The 14,910-nt window shown below is 43.3% G+C and overlaps 2 protein-coding genes across 2 annotated transcripts; both read right to left on the bottom strand.

The window, feature by feature from the left end:
* Positions 1 to 77: 77 nt before the first annotated feature.
* prelid1a (PRELI domain containing 1a) lies at positions 78 to 6,566 on the bottom strand. The gene is made up of 6 exons (XM_083651944.1): positions 6,440 to 6,566; positions 5,294 to 5,414; positions 4,779 to 5,004; positions 4,553 to 4,666; positions 3,116 to 3,194; positions 78 to 1,145 (listed from the first exon to the last, which is right to left on the bottom strand). Exons 2-6 carry the CDS (start codon positions 5,383 to 5,385, stop codon positions 1,024 to 1,026), a joined length of 633 nt encoding a protein of 210 aa, XP_083508070.1. The 5' UTR covers positions 5,386 to 5,414; positions 6,440 to 6,566; the 3' UTR covers positions 78 to 1,023.
* Positions 6,567 to 7,948: 1,382 nt separating this feature from the next.
* Positions 7,949 to 9,752, bottom strand: npy7r (neuropeptide Y receptor Y7; the record flags this gene model as incomplete). The annotated part of the gene is made up of 2 exons (XM_083651720.1): positions 7,949 to 8,607; positions 9,281 to 9,752. The coding sequence occupies 2 exons, from the start codon at positions 9,750 to 9,752 to the stop codon at positions 7,949 to 7,951; spliced, it is 1,131 nt and encodes a 376-aa protein (XP_083507846.1).
* Positions 9,753 to 14,910: the final 5,158 nt, after the last annotated feature.

The following is a 14,910-nucleotide window of genomic DNA, read 5'->3' as shown; positions in this document are numbered from 1 at the left end:
TTCCAACTGGGTCCTTCGTCTTCAAAGAACTTAACAGCATAACGGTTAAGACAAATTATATTTATTGACAAGCCGATACCATTGCAAAAGTAAGAGCATATCTTTACAGGGGGTTTTCATTAGATTTGACATGAACTGAGACTGGATGTACAAAACAAGGTATCATCTTTGCCGTTTATACAGTTTTGAAGCATTATAAATTCAGGTACAGATGCTGACGTCCACTGCAATCAGGTCTTAACAATATTAAGTGCAGAGTGACGGTCCAAACCGCTGAAGTTCGGCGCACTCCTTTTCAAGTGACGACAGCCAATAAAGTGGACCCATCATCACAGCAACAACTTCAATTTGAAGCAATGAAATATTTTTCATGTTTTTTTTTTTACATATTTTTTATGATGAATGGGGGTGCGAGGATCAAGTGACGATTGGGTGAGCGGAACTAACAGAAGCATACCACGATTGTATGCGATTAAAACAAAAACATTAACAAATCAACACAAATTTTCAACATGAATTTGGATCAATCATAAACTATTCTCTTGTAATGCCAGCGTCTGTGGGATCAGCTGTTAAGAATAGGTCAAGTAGAAAATAGTCGTAAATAACATGATGAAATACTTGGAACAGGAAATAGTGCGTACTGTAGGTGGGGCACAGAGGTTGAGCAAAGGTCGAGGTCAAGGTTCGTGAAGTGCTACTACCATTTTGATGGCGCCCGAGAGCTGCGTTCAACCGTCCTTTGACAGTTTCCATTCGTTCTCTTCCTACTCAACTACTTGAGTATCAATGCAGGCAGGTAGTGAATGTATCTAATGGTAGATACTTCACCAGAGTGAGATCTAGTATCAAAAGCTATAATCAGTATAAGGGGGAATAGGAGGGCTGGAACACAGGCTCTTGAACCCAGCTCAGGCCTTTCATGGTCCACCCACCATCTAAGAGGCGGGTCAGTTTGTCTCGCCCCGATACTAAACTGGACCCTGTGTCAGTGACGACGGAACCACTGACTTCTGTAACACGTCACACATACTGTTTCTTCTGGGCCTGCGAGGCCAGGTCTTTGGCTTTCTCCTTAGCTGCCAGCGCCGTCTCCCTCGCCCGGTCTGTGGCCGCTTCCGCCAACGTTCTGGATGGAGATTCACCTGCAGGAGGGACCACATGTTGGTAGTTCATATAGGTCCCGTCTCGGAAAGGTGCCATTATCCACTGGACTAGAAGCACCAACTGTCTCTTTATAGTTTTGAATTGTGTTATAAACAACGCATTCAGTGATGATGATCAGTCTTAGTTTGCGTTGATTCTCAGCTTTTGCAATTCTGAGTAATTTATTCAAAGGTAATTCACAGCACAAGTACTGATCCAAGTACTACTTAATTAGCCGTCATTCATGTCACCTAGAACTGGCCCAATAAAACAATCACAGGAACAAGTGAATCACTTGTGTTGATGTATTAATTTGATCAAATTGTTCACTGACCACTGTATAACAATCCTCAATCAAATGAAACGGAAAATATAACTATTTTTCTAACATATTATAAATAAAACAGTAACTTGACTAGAGAGGACATAGCTTGCTGTGTGAGCAGAACAAACCGCAGCATCTTCTCGTCAGTCGGCTTCGCCTACCGGTGTCAAGCCATTTAAGACTTTTTGAGAAATATTTTCTGCAAAGGTTTTGGACTTTTTAAAGTTTTCTTTCACTTCTGGTATTAATCTGGCTGTCTTTGGCTGGCTCGGTCAGCTGCTTCACCTCTCCTCCGCTCTGAACATGCCAGAAAAACTGGCACAGCAGACACTGACAGTTTGCTTCACTCGGGTCCAGAAGTGCCAATCTGCGGGCATTTTTCTATCAGTCAGAAAATATTTTAATATGCCAAAGCTTATGCGAATAAACTAACATTATCAGGTTAGATTCATGTGCTGTTCCAAGTTTGAGTATCAGCACCACTCCTGGTATTGGTGCACTCCTAAAAATGATATTGTTACCATATGCAGTTATTGGTATTTTAGGTCATTATAAAGTGATTTAATGGTGTCAAAAGCTTGCTTCAAATGAGAACACTTCAAGTGATTTCTTATTGTTTATGGGACTTTGAACTGGGTGAAATCAGCTGAGCATCCTCTAATTCAGTTTAGAAAAGCAGAACTTTGGTACAAATATCAGAGAAAATGATGTACTCCATTGCATTGTGACATGTGCTTTCATTCAACAGAGAAAGGTATCACAGAGTAGCTTTTTAGCATTTTAGTAACGATATATCAAGATCAAACATTTTCAGTCCATGTGCCAACATCTCAGAAGAAGTTCTTTCCAGTAAAAAGGCCAAACAGACGACACAATTCAGTGGCATTTGTTTCACAAATAACGTGAGGCCATTTTCTGGCTCCACGGAATACATTTGGAGTCTAACTAATTTGGCGAGTGCACGTTCCTTGTTTACGCCCGGGGCATAATGTACAAAAACAATGGTTTGAGCAATTCCTTTGAGTCGTTTTCAAACACGCAATGCAAATTATGGAGTTCCTGGCAATAAAGATAAACAATAATAAACGACAGATGCCCACATTCAGATTGTCTTCTTCGATGCAAATCAGAACATTTAGCTGGCGACTGAATACTTCATAATTACTCGATGTGGTGATGAATGAAATGAGCAAACACAACTGTTGAGTAAGTTAAACTACCAATATTCCAAGATTGGTCTCATTAGCATAAAGTGCAAATATTAGATCTTTCTAATAATAATAACAGCTTCTATGGTTAGGACTTTGGACAATACATAACGTGAACATGCAAATAAACAACTGGATATTTACATTTTGTTTGATTTCAATTTTAGTTTTGCATATTTTGTACACTAGGTTTATGCAAACTAAGCTTCCATTTTTAACTTTGTTAAAATGTTACTGATCCAAATTGTGAGGAGAGTGTATTGCCCAAACACATTTGTAGGGCAATTAACTATCAACCCTTCTCCAGTTATCCTCAGTGGATTTATTACATTTATAGCTGCATCATAACATAAGCCATCGCTATGGTGATAAGGGACCATATCAAATACAGCTGGACAGCTGGAGGAGGAACAATCATTAACTAACGACAGTGTACCTTGCATTTTGGCCAGGACAAATTCAAAGCCTTTCATCGTCTTTGTAACGCTGGTCTTGAACCTCGCAAGTCCAAATTCCTGAAAAAGGGAGGAGACAGGTGAAGTGAATCAGAACAGGCAAACCTCTTCATAACGTGTTGACAACACAACTCACATCATTAGTCATTCACTGTCAGAGGCGCCGTGCAGACAGGACGTGTGTATTTGAGCTGCCAGCGCCTTTCTGCAATTCATTCTCGATGGTAAGGACACGCTAGGAGCACTCCTCTTTCAAGGACTGCACCTGGCCTAGTGTTTTTTTGGCGGCGCGCTCTGGGCGTCGCAAGCTGAAAAAAGTTCAACGCGCGACTGCAGGTAAAAACAAAAGAAAGCACAAAAAAACACTCCGTGCGGTGTTTTGTGCGCATTGGAAGCGCTCTCGACATGATTTCCAAAGCGTTCTGATGTGAAAGACGGCCACATTATGCTCTGAAAGCTTTTGACCCAGCAGTCAGTTATGAGAAACGATTTAAACTGCTCAGCTATTGCGTCTTTACATTGGCTGTGTATGAAACGCAAGGAAGCTGCATATCACCTGGCTACTTACTGTAGGTACCTGCTGCTTAATTAGGTACCTCGTTTGAATGTAGGTGACAGAGAAAGAAGTCGTTTCAGACGTCCTCAAGGTAGCATCGCACGCCGGGGGCAGCTAGGCAGTTTCCCCCTGCCACCCTGTATTTAGGAATCTCTCTGAAATGCAGGGTGGCAGGGGAAAGTGTGTGTGTGTGTGTGTGTGTGTGTGTGTGTGTGTGTGTGTGTGTGTGTGTGTGTGTGTGTGTGTGTGTGTGTGTGTGTGTGTGTGTGTGTCTGACGTGACATTTGAGTATGATTGTATAGAGAGGCAAAGTGGAACGTCACTTCCTACCAGAGATTTTCATCCGCCATTTATTTTCCCATAGACATTTCGTAAAATGCTTAAAAATCGTTTTACTTGTTCAAACCAAATGGTACAGATATATTTAGAAACAGGAGATCGCATAACATTTCACTTGGACCAAAACGTAAAAAAATGCAGGTTGAAAGAAAATATTTTTTCTTGTTTTTTTGGTCCGAGTGAAATGTTCTATGGTCTCTCCCGATTCTAAATATAGCTGAATGGAATATGGTGAATATGGACCTAAGGAACCACTGCATGCTTCCTCGAAAAATCTGCCAAAAATAGGTACCTAGAAAGGTTGCAAATACTGCATCCTACCTGTTTCAAAGAGTCTAAAACTTAAAATTCCTACCTAGACATGCTACCTATATAGGTTGCTTGCTTGCGTTTCAGATGCAGCCATCGTGTATACTAATTAGGGCATGAAAAAGAGGCGGGCCAGTCTCCCTCCTGGAAAGCCCCACCACACCACTTTTCCTATGATGGTATGTAGTCTAGTGCTCCCCTTCGGTCCACTGACCTGAATAGCTCTGGAGAACCCGTAGACGTTGGAGGAGATCCAAGCCTCTCTTTTTATCTCCGTCCAGCTGCCATTCTCTGGGTTAATGTGGTACTGGCAGCGCTCCTCTACAGACTGTGACAGAGAGGGGGTGGGACAAAATCAAGATGAAGAAGCCCAATTCATATTTTGTGCATTGCTGACGCTGAATGCATATGGATTATTATGGAAGCAGGCGTCGTGGTACCATGAGGTGAGCGTGTGTGACGTTCCACGTGAGTGTGGTCATGGTCCTGCTCTGAGGATCCACGATCGAATCCTCGATGACGTACGCCTTGCTGGCCATGTGCTTGGGGAGGTACTGCTCCATCCATTGAGGCGCCCGCCTAGTTTTGGTCAACAGACGCCTGGAAACGAGGCAGTTGGTTGGAGTAACCTCTCGGAAAATGATGTCCTCGGTCAAAACATGGTTACTGGGGAGAAGAGAGCATGTCGCTTTAAAAAAAAAAGGCTAACTTTTCTGTGTACTGACTACTGACGTAATTTTTTTTATTTTTATTCAGTCATAAATAACAAAATCACAGTATAAACAAAGTCAAAACAACCAGAGACTGAACACTGCTGTCTGTGTCTGTGTCACTTGTTAAATAGTCTGATTATAGAACTGTTTCCCAACTATTTACAGCAGTTTGGTTAAAGAAGATTAGGCAAAGATCGGAGGTGAAAGTATTTCTACTCTACTATGATTATTATTACTCTTACCTGTAAGGGTTGGGATATCGTTCCCAAAATGCAACACACACTTGGTCCCAGGAGCTTTTTAATAAACCTGCACAGCAGAAATACTTCACCATTGTTCCCTTCTGTTGACTTTGGCAAGGCCCTGTGGAGATAAGTGGGGCATGTTATGTGAAAGGGTGAGCTACATGTAGCCACTAGATTGATGCGGCTCTTTAAGTTAGCTCTCAAATGCTAAAGCAAGAACGCCGTGCATAATGGTGAGAGCAGTGAACGTTATGGCAAAGGCATGCAACCACAGCCGTGTGAGGGATTGGAAAGCAGACTTCTATGGTTTCTGAGCTCAGTGGAGGCGAATCTATATCTATGAGTTTACTCAACGAAAAGTGCAAACACGGGTAGCCTACTTCGAAATGCACAGATTATACAGATACATCTTGGGTTTTATGTAGCGTTAGGGGACTTGTGATCAGGGTGTCCAGATGTCCCAATTTGTGTGGGACTGCTGCACCACATTTTCATGCGTTTTCCCATGTCCCACAACATATTGAGACAGTGTCCCACATTTTGATTGGCTCTAGTGGACACTGGTGTATTTTGTCTTCTATGGCAGAGTAAACTGATTATCTTTGGGTTGTGGATATTTGAGGATGTCATCTTGGGCTTTGGGGGAAAAAGCGATCAACTTTTTTTCTCCCACATTTGGTTTGTTGGGATCTGGTCACCCTACTTGTGAGTCAAGTTTGAAGTTCAAACTTTGAAAATTATGCGGTAAAACATTAGACGTTAGATTGAAGATCGACACTCAAACCATTTAACGTTAAAAAGGCCAAATTAACGTAACGTGTTACCTATGCTAACGTTACAAATCCTGGCATAGCAGGATTAACCGCACGCTAACCGGCTAACTAGACTATAGCGTTAGCTAGTAACAGATCAATCATCAGAGCCACTTCTGCTTCCAGCCGGTCTAAACTTGTGCTGAAACTCTCGTCAGTCACGTCCGCAATCCCGCAGGCTGACAGCTACGTTAGCTTCCCCGCTAGCATTAGCTTAAGCTAGCACGCTATCGAGGAAGCAAACGCCGTGAATGAATGACATAACTTGACACACTTCCATTGACCGATATTCACTGAGCAAGTTTATTTAAAAAGTAGACATATAAGTTACCTGTAATATGGCGACACCATTCAAAACACAAGCGATCGCATGTTATAGTCCTGCTAGAAAAAGAATGTACGTTAGAGTTAGACGAGCTGCTACCATTGCAGCTAACCTACATGTCAAACGATTTGGGCCAACAGGAAGGTCAAGAATCGACGACATATCCGGTTAGGACTACAGCAGGTGCAAAGCCCGTTTTGAACACTAGAGGGCAGCAGGCGACCGTGCAAAAACGTCACATAGCATTTATACAATTCCCATTGTCGTTTTTGTCACCTTTAAATGTTGCGTCAGGTCTCATTATTGCTCAACCAATAGAGATTAATTGAAAGTGGCGCCTCTAAGGCTCATTGAGAGGTGTACCACTCAAGAAACACTCAGTGAGTGGTAAATCATTATCAATAGGGTATAGTAGCTACCATCTTTTTTCTTTTTTCAACAATTAATGTTCTGCACTAGAGGACAGACAATTGCTTTTAAGACATCTCATGGTCTCTGCACAACGTTTTGCAGTGTGGCAATTAAGCCTAATTGTGACCCCCTGTAGCCTATGTGCTTCATTTAACTCCTCTCGTATTCCCATTCCCAGTTGTGTCAAGTTATTGTTATGGACTATTCTATTGTTCCAATTTGTTAAGCAAAGTCTGATGTGTATGTTGGGGTCCTTGGTCTGATAAAAGGGCTTATGTAATGACTGTAACAAGCTCCCCCAAAAAAATCTAACCTGAACGGAATATGGTTGAAACAGTAGGCCTATGTCAAACTTGTAAAACAACACAGTCAGCAGTGTAGGCTACTAACCTGAAAGGCATTTTCTCCAGTAAAATCCATCACAGTTTTGAAGTCCACAATCAACGCTTTCCTTTCACTCTATAGTAACTGCTGACTTTTATATTACCAGGTTTCCGCATAATTCAAAAGAGCATCAACAAAGAGGACACAAAGAGTACAATGATTTGTATGTACTGACTGCTTCAATGAATGAATTGATTAATTGCCTTAATTGCGCTTAATTGCTGACCAGCTAGAACATTGTAATTCATTACTAAATGCAACAGTGCCATTTGAGTGAACATGATCCCATTGTTTTGGACAACAGACGTATAGAAAAGCCAGTGTGAAAATGAAACTTGTTCTCATAGTTACAATAAATAACTTCTTCCCTTCAGTCGCTATGAACACAGTTAAAGCCTCAAAGTGCATCGGACATCATACGAACAAGAGCTCTGCATTTGCGAGAAACACACATGATACATTTTCTTTTGTGAGTTACGTAACACCACGGTAAACATCTTCGACACACATTTGAATCAATTGGACACAATGTATCTGCACAAGTACCATTCACAAAGGAAAGAAGAGCCTTAGATAAAGCATTTCACATGCAAAGCTTTGAGCCCTCTCCACTGATGTTACATAAAGGGTCCCCAAGATCAAGACCATTCAAGTTAAAAGGTTGATTTTAAACCACATGCCAGAGGTCCATGTCATACTTCAAAGAACCTACATTTCATCTCATACAGCAGTGGGAGGGTGTCCGCCGTTGCGACCGTTCAAAGTCAGCCTCCTGAGGGACCGAGTCTTGAAGGAGCCTTCGGGATGGAACGTGTCCGGTTTATCCTCACAGCGGAAGACCATGAGGAAGCCGTTCCTGTAGTTCCTATTCATCCACCCGTACAGGACGGGGTTGGTGAACGTGGAGCACATGGCCACGATGTGGAACACGGTGTATATCAGCTTGTACTCTTTAAAGCGGAGCACCAGGTCCAGGTCACTGGCCAGCTGGAACACGTGGAAGGGCAGCCAGCAGGTCGCGAACACCACCACCACCAGGGCCAGCATCTTGGTGGTCTTCTTGCGGCGGCGGACGCTGTCGTTGCGGCTGGCCGGGCTGATGTGGTTCTTCAGCTTGACCCAGATGCAGATGTAAGCGTAGCTGATGACGGCCAGCGGGATGATGAACTGCAGGAGGAGCATGGAGAGGCTGTAGATGACTCCGTCCCTGCCGGTGCCGTGCGGCCACTTCTCGGAGCAGACGGCGATGCGCAGGTTGATGGAGGGGATCTCCTCGTAGCGGTACTCCCTGAAGATGGCCAGCGGTCCGGCCAGCACGGCGGACAGAGCCCAGCTGAGGGCCATGATGAGGAAGCTGGAGCGCCAGGTGAGGCGCTGGCCTAGTGTCAGGAGAAAATGTTCCCATTACATGCGTCCATTTATAATCTAATAGAATACAGTCAGCCATCTGTAGGAACATCTCTCAATCAGACTCACACACTATAGTTCCACTTGTATCTTAGCTGACATCAACTAGTACATCAGTGTCTCACAATAGAATAATGTAGCGCTTAGTATTCCCCCCCTTAAAGCTTTCAGTTATTCACTCACTTCAATTTTTGTCACAATGTCACAATGCCTATGACATCATCAGTGCCCATGACATCATCAGTGATATCATAAGAAGATTTGGCAAAAATGTCACTGATGACATCACTGATGATGTCATAAGCATTGTGACAGTGATCTCATCAGTGATGTGAAGTTGTGCAATTGTGCGCTGCACATGCCAATAGAGCAGGCGAGGGCACGCGCAGCGGGCGAGCCTAGGGGGGGGGGGGCGATACCCTAGTAATCTATATTTTCATAAACACATCTCTTCTTAATATTCACACACTTTCAACCCCCCGCGCCATTTCATCTCATATGACCTATCATGCCCTGTATATACTGTCCTCCCATATCAGCAATCTGTACGTCTGTCATATGACGTCACAGCACCATATAAAACACTGTAACTTTCATTCAAGTAAGCTGAACCTCTGACTCCAAACCTTAATGGTTCTACATCACCTAGGTGGAAGACGATGCAGCGGTAACGCTCCAGGGCGATGACGGTCATGGTGAGGATGGACACGTGCACGCTCAGCGCCTGGGCGAAGGGCACCATGTGGCACAGCACCGCCCCGAACTGCCACTCGTCCAGCAGAGTGTAGACCAGGGTGAAGGGCAAGCACAGGGTGTCCACCAGCAGGTCTGCCAGGGCCAGGTTGGCTATGAAGAAGTTGGTCACCGTTCGCATGTTCCTGTAGCGGATGATCATGTAGATGACCAGCGAGTTCCCCAGCAGCCCGAGGAGGATGATGAGGGAGTAGGCGGTGATCAGGGTGATCTGCACCCCGAGGTGCTTGGTGATGTCAGTGTGGAAACCCAGCGTGTGGAAACCCGCGCTGTCGTTGACGAACATCCCCTGATGCCACTGCGAAGCGTCCGCATCGCTGGACCCGTCTTCTCCTGTGCTGTTGGACGCGTCCGTGGGGCTCATTGTATCTGTAGAACCGGGGTCGAGGCTGTGTCAACACCTGAGGGGAAAGGAAGACCACATGGGAATTCAAATAGGATCCTCTTTTTGATACAGAGACCACACAGAATACTATACCTAACGAGAGAAGAACATAACAAAGCAGAGAGCGTGAAAAACACTTGAATTCCAGCTCCAATTATTTAATGAAAAGAAGAATTCCACCTCTGGTCCATTTTCTCTCCTTTTTTCATTGTGTCCATTGTGCCGTGGGTGTGTGTCCAATTGTGTCCAGTGTGTGTGTGTGTGTGTGTGTGTGTGTGTGTGTGTGTGTGTCCAATTGTGTGTGTGTGTGTGTGTGTGTGCTGTGTGTGTGTGTGTGTGTGTGTGTGTGTGTGTGGGTGTGTGTGTGTGTGTGTGTGTGTGTGTGTGTGTCCATTGTGTCCAGTGTCTTTCAGTGAAATGTACATAGGTGTTTAATTATTAGTGTGGTGTATTTAATGGGAGGATGACATTTATTTCCATGGGCTCTTTTGTCTCTTCACACAACACAGACGATGATGACAGAACGAACCGCAGGAGTTTAACTACATTAACCCTAAGCCAATTTTAATGGAAATCAGACACAGGTTAAACCATTTGCTATTTACTACTTTATTATTCTGTTCATACCGCGTGGAAAGGGTAGCCTCTTTTGTAAATGTCACACTGTTTTAATAGGCATCCGGTATTTAAACGTGAAAGACGAGAGAAGTCTCTGACACACGGCCTAATTATGAACAATCGCTCGAAGGTCGGTTTGATTAAGCGGACGCAGCATCAGCATTCGGCTGGAAAAGTTAAAGAGGCTTCGCGGGAACATGCGAGAATCAATAGAAAATCGGTTCCCTTTGTGCACATGTTTATTCGCAACCTGTGCTCCTACCCAAATAAATCTCTAGCACTGAAACTGTGAAGGTAACATTGCATTATTCATGTCCTTAGTATAGCTACCAGCAAAGGGACATGAACACCTGTGCCATTATAGTGCCTGAGGGGAAATGGGGGAGAAGCTGTGATCAGAATGAATCAGCTATACCTCCAAACTATGTATGGTAGCTCAGAGTCAGTGGGGGTTCACTCACTGAGCCTGCGCCTCACAAAGAGAGTCCCCGATTTAGCCAGAAAGACCAACCCTGGCCCTGCTGTTCCACAACTGTTAGTCTCTCTCTCTCTCCGCAGACTCGAATATTACGTCGAATCGCTGCGCTCCGCATATTACATGTGTCTATTATGCCACTTCACAGCCACGCTGCTGTTTTGAGGAGGGGGGAACAATTGAATGACTGACAGGTCGTAGCACCAATGAGAGAGTGGTTCATTTTCAAAAGTCAACAGAGTCAGGGTTGGGTGGGGCGTGCCAGTCCATGGTCCTTACTGATTGGTGGGTTCAGGATTCCGGCGCAACCAATCACTGGCCAGGATTCCGAGACCAGTTTGGAGCAAGCAGTGTCCCAGACCCAGAGAGAGATCTGTACTATGCAGTAACGTAGTGTATCAGCGTGAGAACTCTGGGTCTGGTGTTGAGACTACAAAACTGTATGCCACTGCTATTCTCCTTCTTCAGCATAGCCTACTCTCCATCAGGCTGTTAAACTGACGATTATTTTCTCGATTAATCGATTAGTTGTTTGGTCTATAAAATGTCAGAAAATTGTGAAAAATGTCAATCGGTGTTTCCTAACGTCCAATATGACATCCTCAAACGTCTTGTTTTGTCCACAACCCAAAGATATTCAATTTACCCTCATAGAAGAAGAAACCAGAAAAAATTCACATTTAAGAAGTTGGAATCAGCATTTTTACCTTTTCTCTTTAAAGAAAATGGCTCAAAACGATGAATCGATTATCAAAATGGGTGATTCATTTAATATTTGACAATTAATCTGTAAATTTTTGCAGCTCTACTCTCCTGTCAGTCCATTATTCTGTCACTCCTATCAATCTACCTGGGACAGCCTGCTGAATATAGAGATGATGACTTCTTGGCACATTTGAAGACAAACTACTGACTGTTAAGTGACGGCGAAATCTCTGAATAATTAATAAGTAGATGAAATTGTAATTACAGTAAGTGCTTTTAGGCTCAGCCAAAGAGCCTCCTGTTGTTTATTCAGTGTTAATAATTGAAAATATTGGGTGGTACCCTTCCTTAGTGTTTATAGACTTGGATCAACTTTGCACATTTTCTGTGGCTGTGGCTGACACTCGATTTCTTTGGGGAACTATTGTAAGGTTAAGAGGACCCCATGTAGTGAGAGTGAGAGGTCATCTCCTTGGCGATAGACACTCTTTGGCTCCTTTGGGCGATCCTGTATTTTGACAGACCACAGTAAAGACTGAGAGTGTGGGGTCTAGCCTTAATATATTAACATAGTTTAATCTGATTTAATAGACACACAGAGGCAATTTTATGTAGATGTTGCGCTGCTTATTTGCACTATTTGGGACAATGGTAGCATTGTCCTCTCAGCAGCAAGCAGGTTTCGGCATTGGCAGCACTGAGTGTGTGTGTGTGTGTGTGTGTGTGTGTGTGTGTGTGTGTGTGTGTGTGTGTGTGTGTGTGTGTGTGTGTGTGTGTGTGTGTGTGAGAGAGAGAGAGAGAGAGAGAGAGAGAGAGAGAGAGAGAGAGAGAGAGAGAGAGAGAGAGAGAGAGAGAGATGGATCTGTTTGCTGGTGTGTATTTTAGATTACATTTAGATTATAGAGATTAAAACCATTCTCTGTCAAGTAGCCTGTGGATTGTCATATATTTTGCACTGCTGCGCACCTCAATGGCCCATGTAGGATACACATACAGGATACAAGACAGGTGTGGGACCTGAGGGAGGGGGAATCAAGAATAGCTACTGCAGATAGTGAAATGACTTGCAGAATGAATAACTCTGAATCAGGGACAAACAACAATGGGGACCACAGAGTGGTCAATTAACAAAAGTGCTGCACTACAACCAGACAAACAAAACCAGCATGTAGCCTACCCTCCTCTGCCACTGGAGGGATAGGCTATCAGGCAGGCGGCATACGTACTTTGCACTGACATAAACATCACATTTTGTCATAGGACCCATAATTGCATCGGCGATGCTAATTTGACTTGGCAAGCCACCGAGGATGTGACTTAGGACAATTAATCCTACACCTGCTAGAGCAAAAATAATAATATAACCGGATTGTTGTGAACTATAAGCACTGCCATCAATTTATGATGAGCTACTATCCCTAATCAAATGGGTATCTGACTGCATGTGCCTCGTTCGTGCGTATTTCTCGCCGTTTGTTTAACTTACCTATAGCCTATTAGCGTGCATTCAATTACCGTGTTTCCAAGTGAGCTCTCAAATCATTATGCAACCGACAACAGGTGCAAATCGCCCTAACGCAAAGAGTGCGCTATGGTACGTAATTTGGACACTTGGTCGCCCTGTCGTGTCCAAATTACGCACGTAGCTGATAGTTTCAGCAACTACAGATCACATTGCCGCACAATAACAGAGACATTATCGAACCACTCTCAGTGGCAGAATTGTGACGCTAAACTGTCCTCGTAAGCTAAACATTAATTTTAAGTCTACATGTAGGTTAAGCTAATTAAGCTATCAGTATCCACATATTCATGGACTCACCTTTCCCCCTATATCTCCTTTTGCAAACGAGTCTTCACTTGAGAGTGGTGTGAAACAAGGGGGGTAAATCCCGAAGCTCCTCCCAAACTGTAGCGCGCATCTTGTGGTCCGACTGTGCGCTCCTGAGGCAGGCAGGCTACATCGCTGCTGAGAGGAGCGTCCAAATCCATGCAAGGGTGTGTGTGCACACTTTTAGATTCGATCTGATACGCTTTGGCGAGCTCGCCTTTATCAGATCAAATCAAAGTTCGGCTTGTGTGAATAATGTGCACCGCTTTACACATAAATAGAAAATGCCTGGGTAATTTAAGGCAGTGGTTCTCAATGTGGGGTCCGGGGACCACCAGGGATCCTTGAGGCGGTTCCAGGGGGTCCCGAGGCAGCAAATTCAGGAATTATTAAACGTCAATATTGTTTCATTTACAAAAGGTTATGACAGTTAGAAAATGTAGAAGAATGGAAAAAAAATTAATCTTAGTTTCACTGTTTACTCTCCACCTACAATAAAGATAGTCATGAAATTCTGGACAAGATCATATCAAACAATAACAAATATCAAATTTGGGTTTGAGAGGCAACATCTCATTAAATGGTCAAATGGGGGTCTGTGGACTGAATTAGTGGTCCTTATATGAAAATCTGCAGTTGTATTTCCATTCTCATAGCCTGGCTACAGGTTATCCATTGCATCACATGTGCATCATCAAACTTTGAATGAACTTTGGATCATTACTGGGCGTAACATTGATCCTCCTGACATAAAACAAGATCCTTGGAAAGGTTGATCATGGCTGTCAAATCATTGTCACAGCCAGGTGATATAATTTCTGCAGAAATGCAGTCAAATGTAGATATTTTACATTATAAAAACCATTTATTTATTGATTCTCACTGTACGGAACAGATATGTCTCTGAGAATGTAGATGTTTGCTGCTTATGTATATATGGTGGTCTGTTGATATTTTCATGTTGAGTATGAGCAACTGTAGCATGTCACAATTTCCCCTCGGGGATCATTAAAGTTTTTCTGATTCTGATTCTGATTTCATTTTGTTGAGCAGCAAGGCTATGATGAACTTTTAGAAAACATTGCAATCAGACATCTGTCAAAGTCAGTTGAATCCCGGGGGGGGGGGGGGGGGGGGGGGGGGGGTTAGGGTTTAGCTTTAACTTTAGCTCATCGTTGACTTTCCAGCATGCAGCAACCCTTAATTTGTCAGCTCTCAAGAATTCATATAGATTCAAAGATTCGAAGATCTGAGTGATGAATATATTTGCTTCAGGGCTATCTACACAATAAGCTGCTAATTTGACATTTATGGAAATTTCAAATACTGCAATGTGCCTACTACTACATTGCAGTATTTGAAATTTCCATAAATGTAAAAATGTTGCCTTGAGATTTTGTAATTACAATCAGTCACAAATATGTCTAGAGGACATGTTTCACTAATAAAAAGTTCCATTGCTATAAATGAGATACATGAAGGGGGGGGGGAGGTATAGTTCACATTTC

The sequence above is a fragment of the Poromitra crassiceps genome (assembly GCF_964638095.1).
Source record: "Poromitra crassiceps genome assembly, chromosome: 15".
In the NCBI taxonomy this organism is placed as follows: Eukaryota; Metazoa; Chordata; class Actinopteri; order Beryciformes; family Melamphaidae; genus Poromitra; species Poromitra crassiceps.
Note: the sequence above shows the minus strand (reverse complement) of the source record. Positions and strands in the feature narration are given on the sequence as shown.

Coding starts and splice junctions, on each gene's coding strand:
- prelid1a (XM_083651944.1), bottom strand. CDS start 5,385: ATGGTGAAGTATTTCTGCTGTGCAGGTTTATTAAAAAGCTCCTGGGAC. Junction 5,005..5,293: donor CGATATCCCAACCCTTACAG/GTAAGAGTAATA, acceptor TCTTCTCCCCAG/TAACCATGTTTTGACCGAGG. Junction 3,195..4,552: donor GGTTCTCCAGAGCTATTCAG/GTCAGTGGACCG, acceptor TCCCTTTTTCAG/GAATTTGGACTTGCGAGGTT.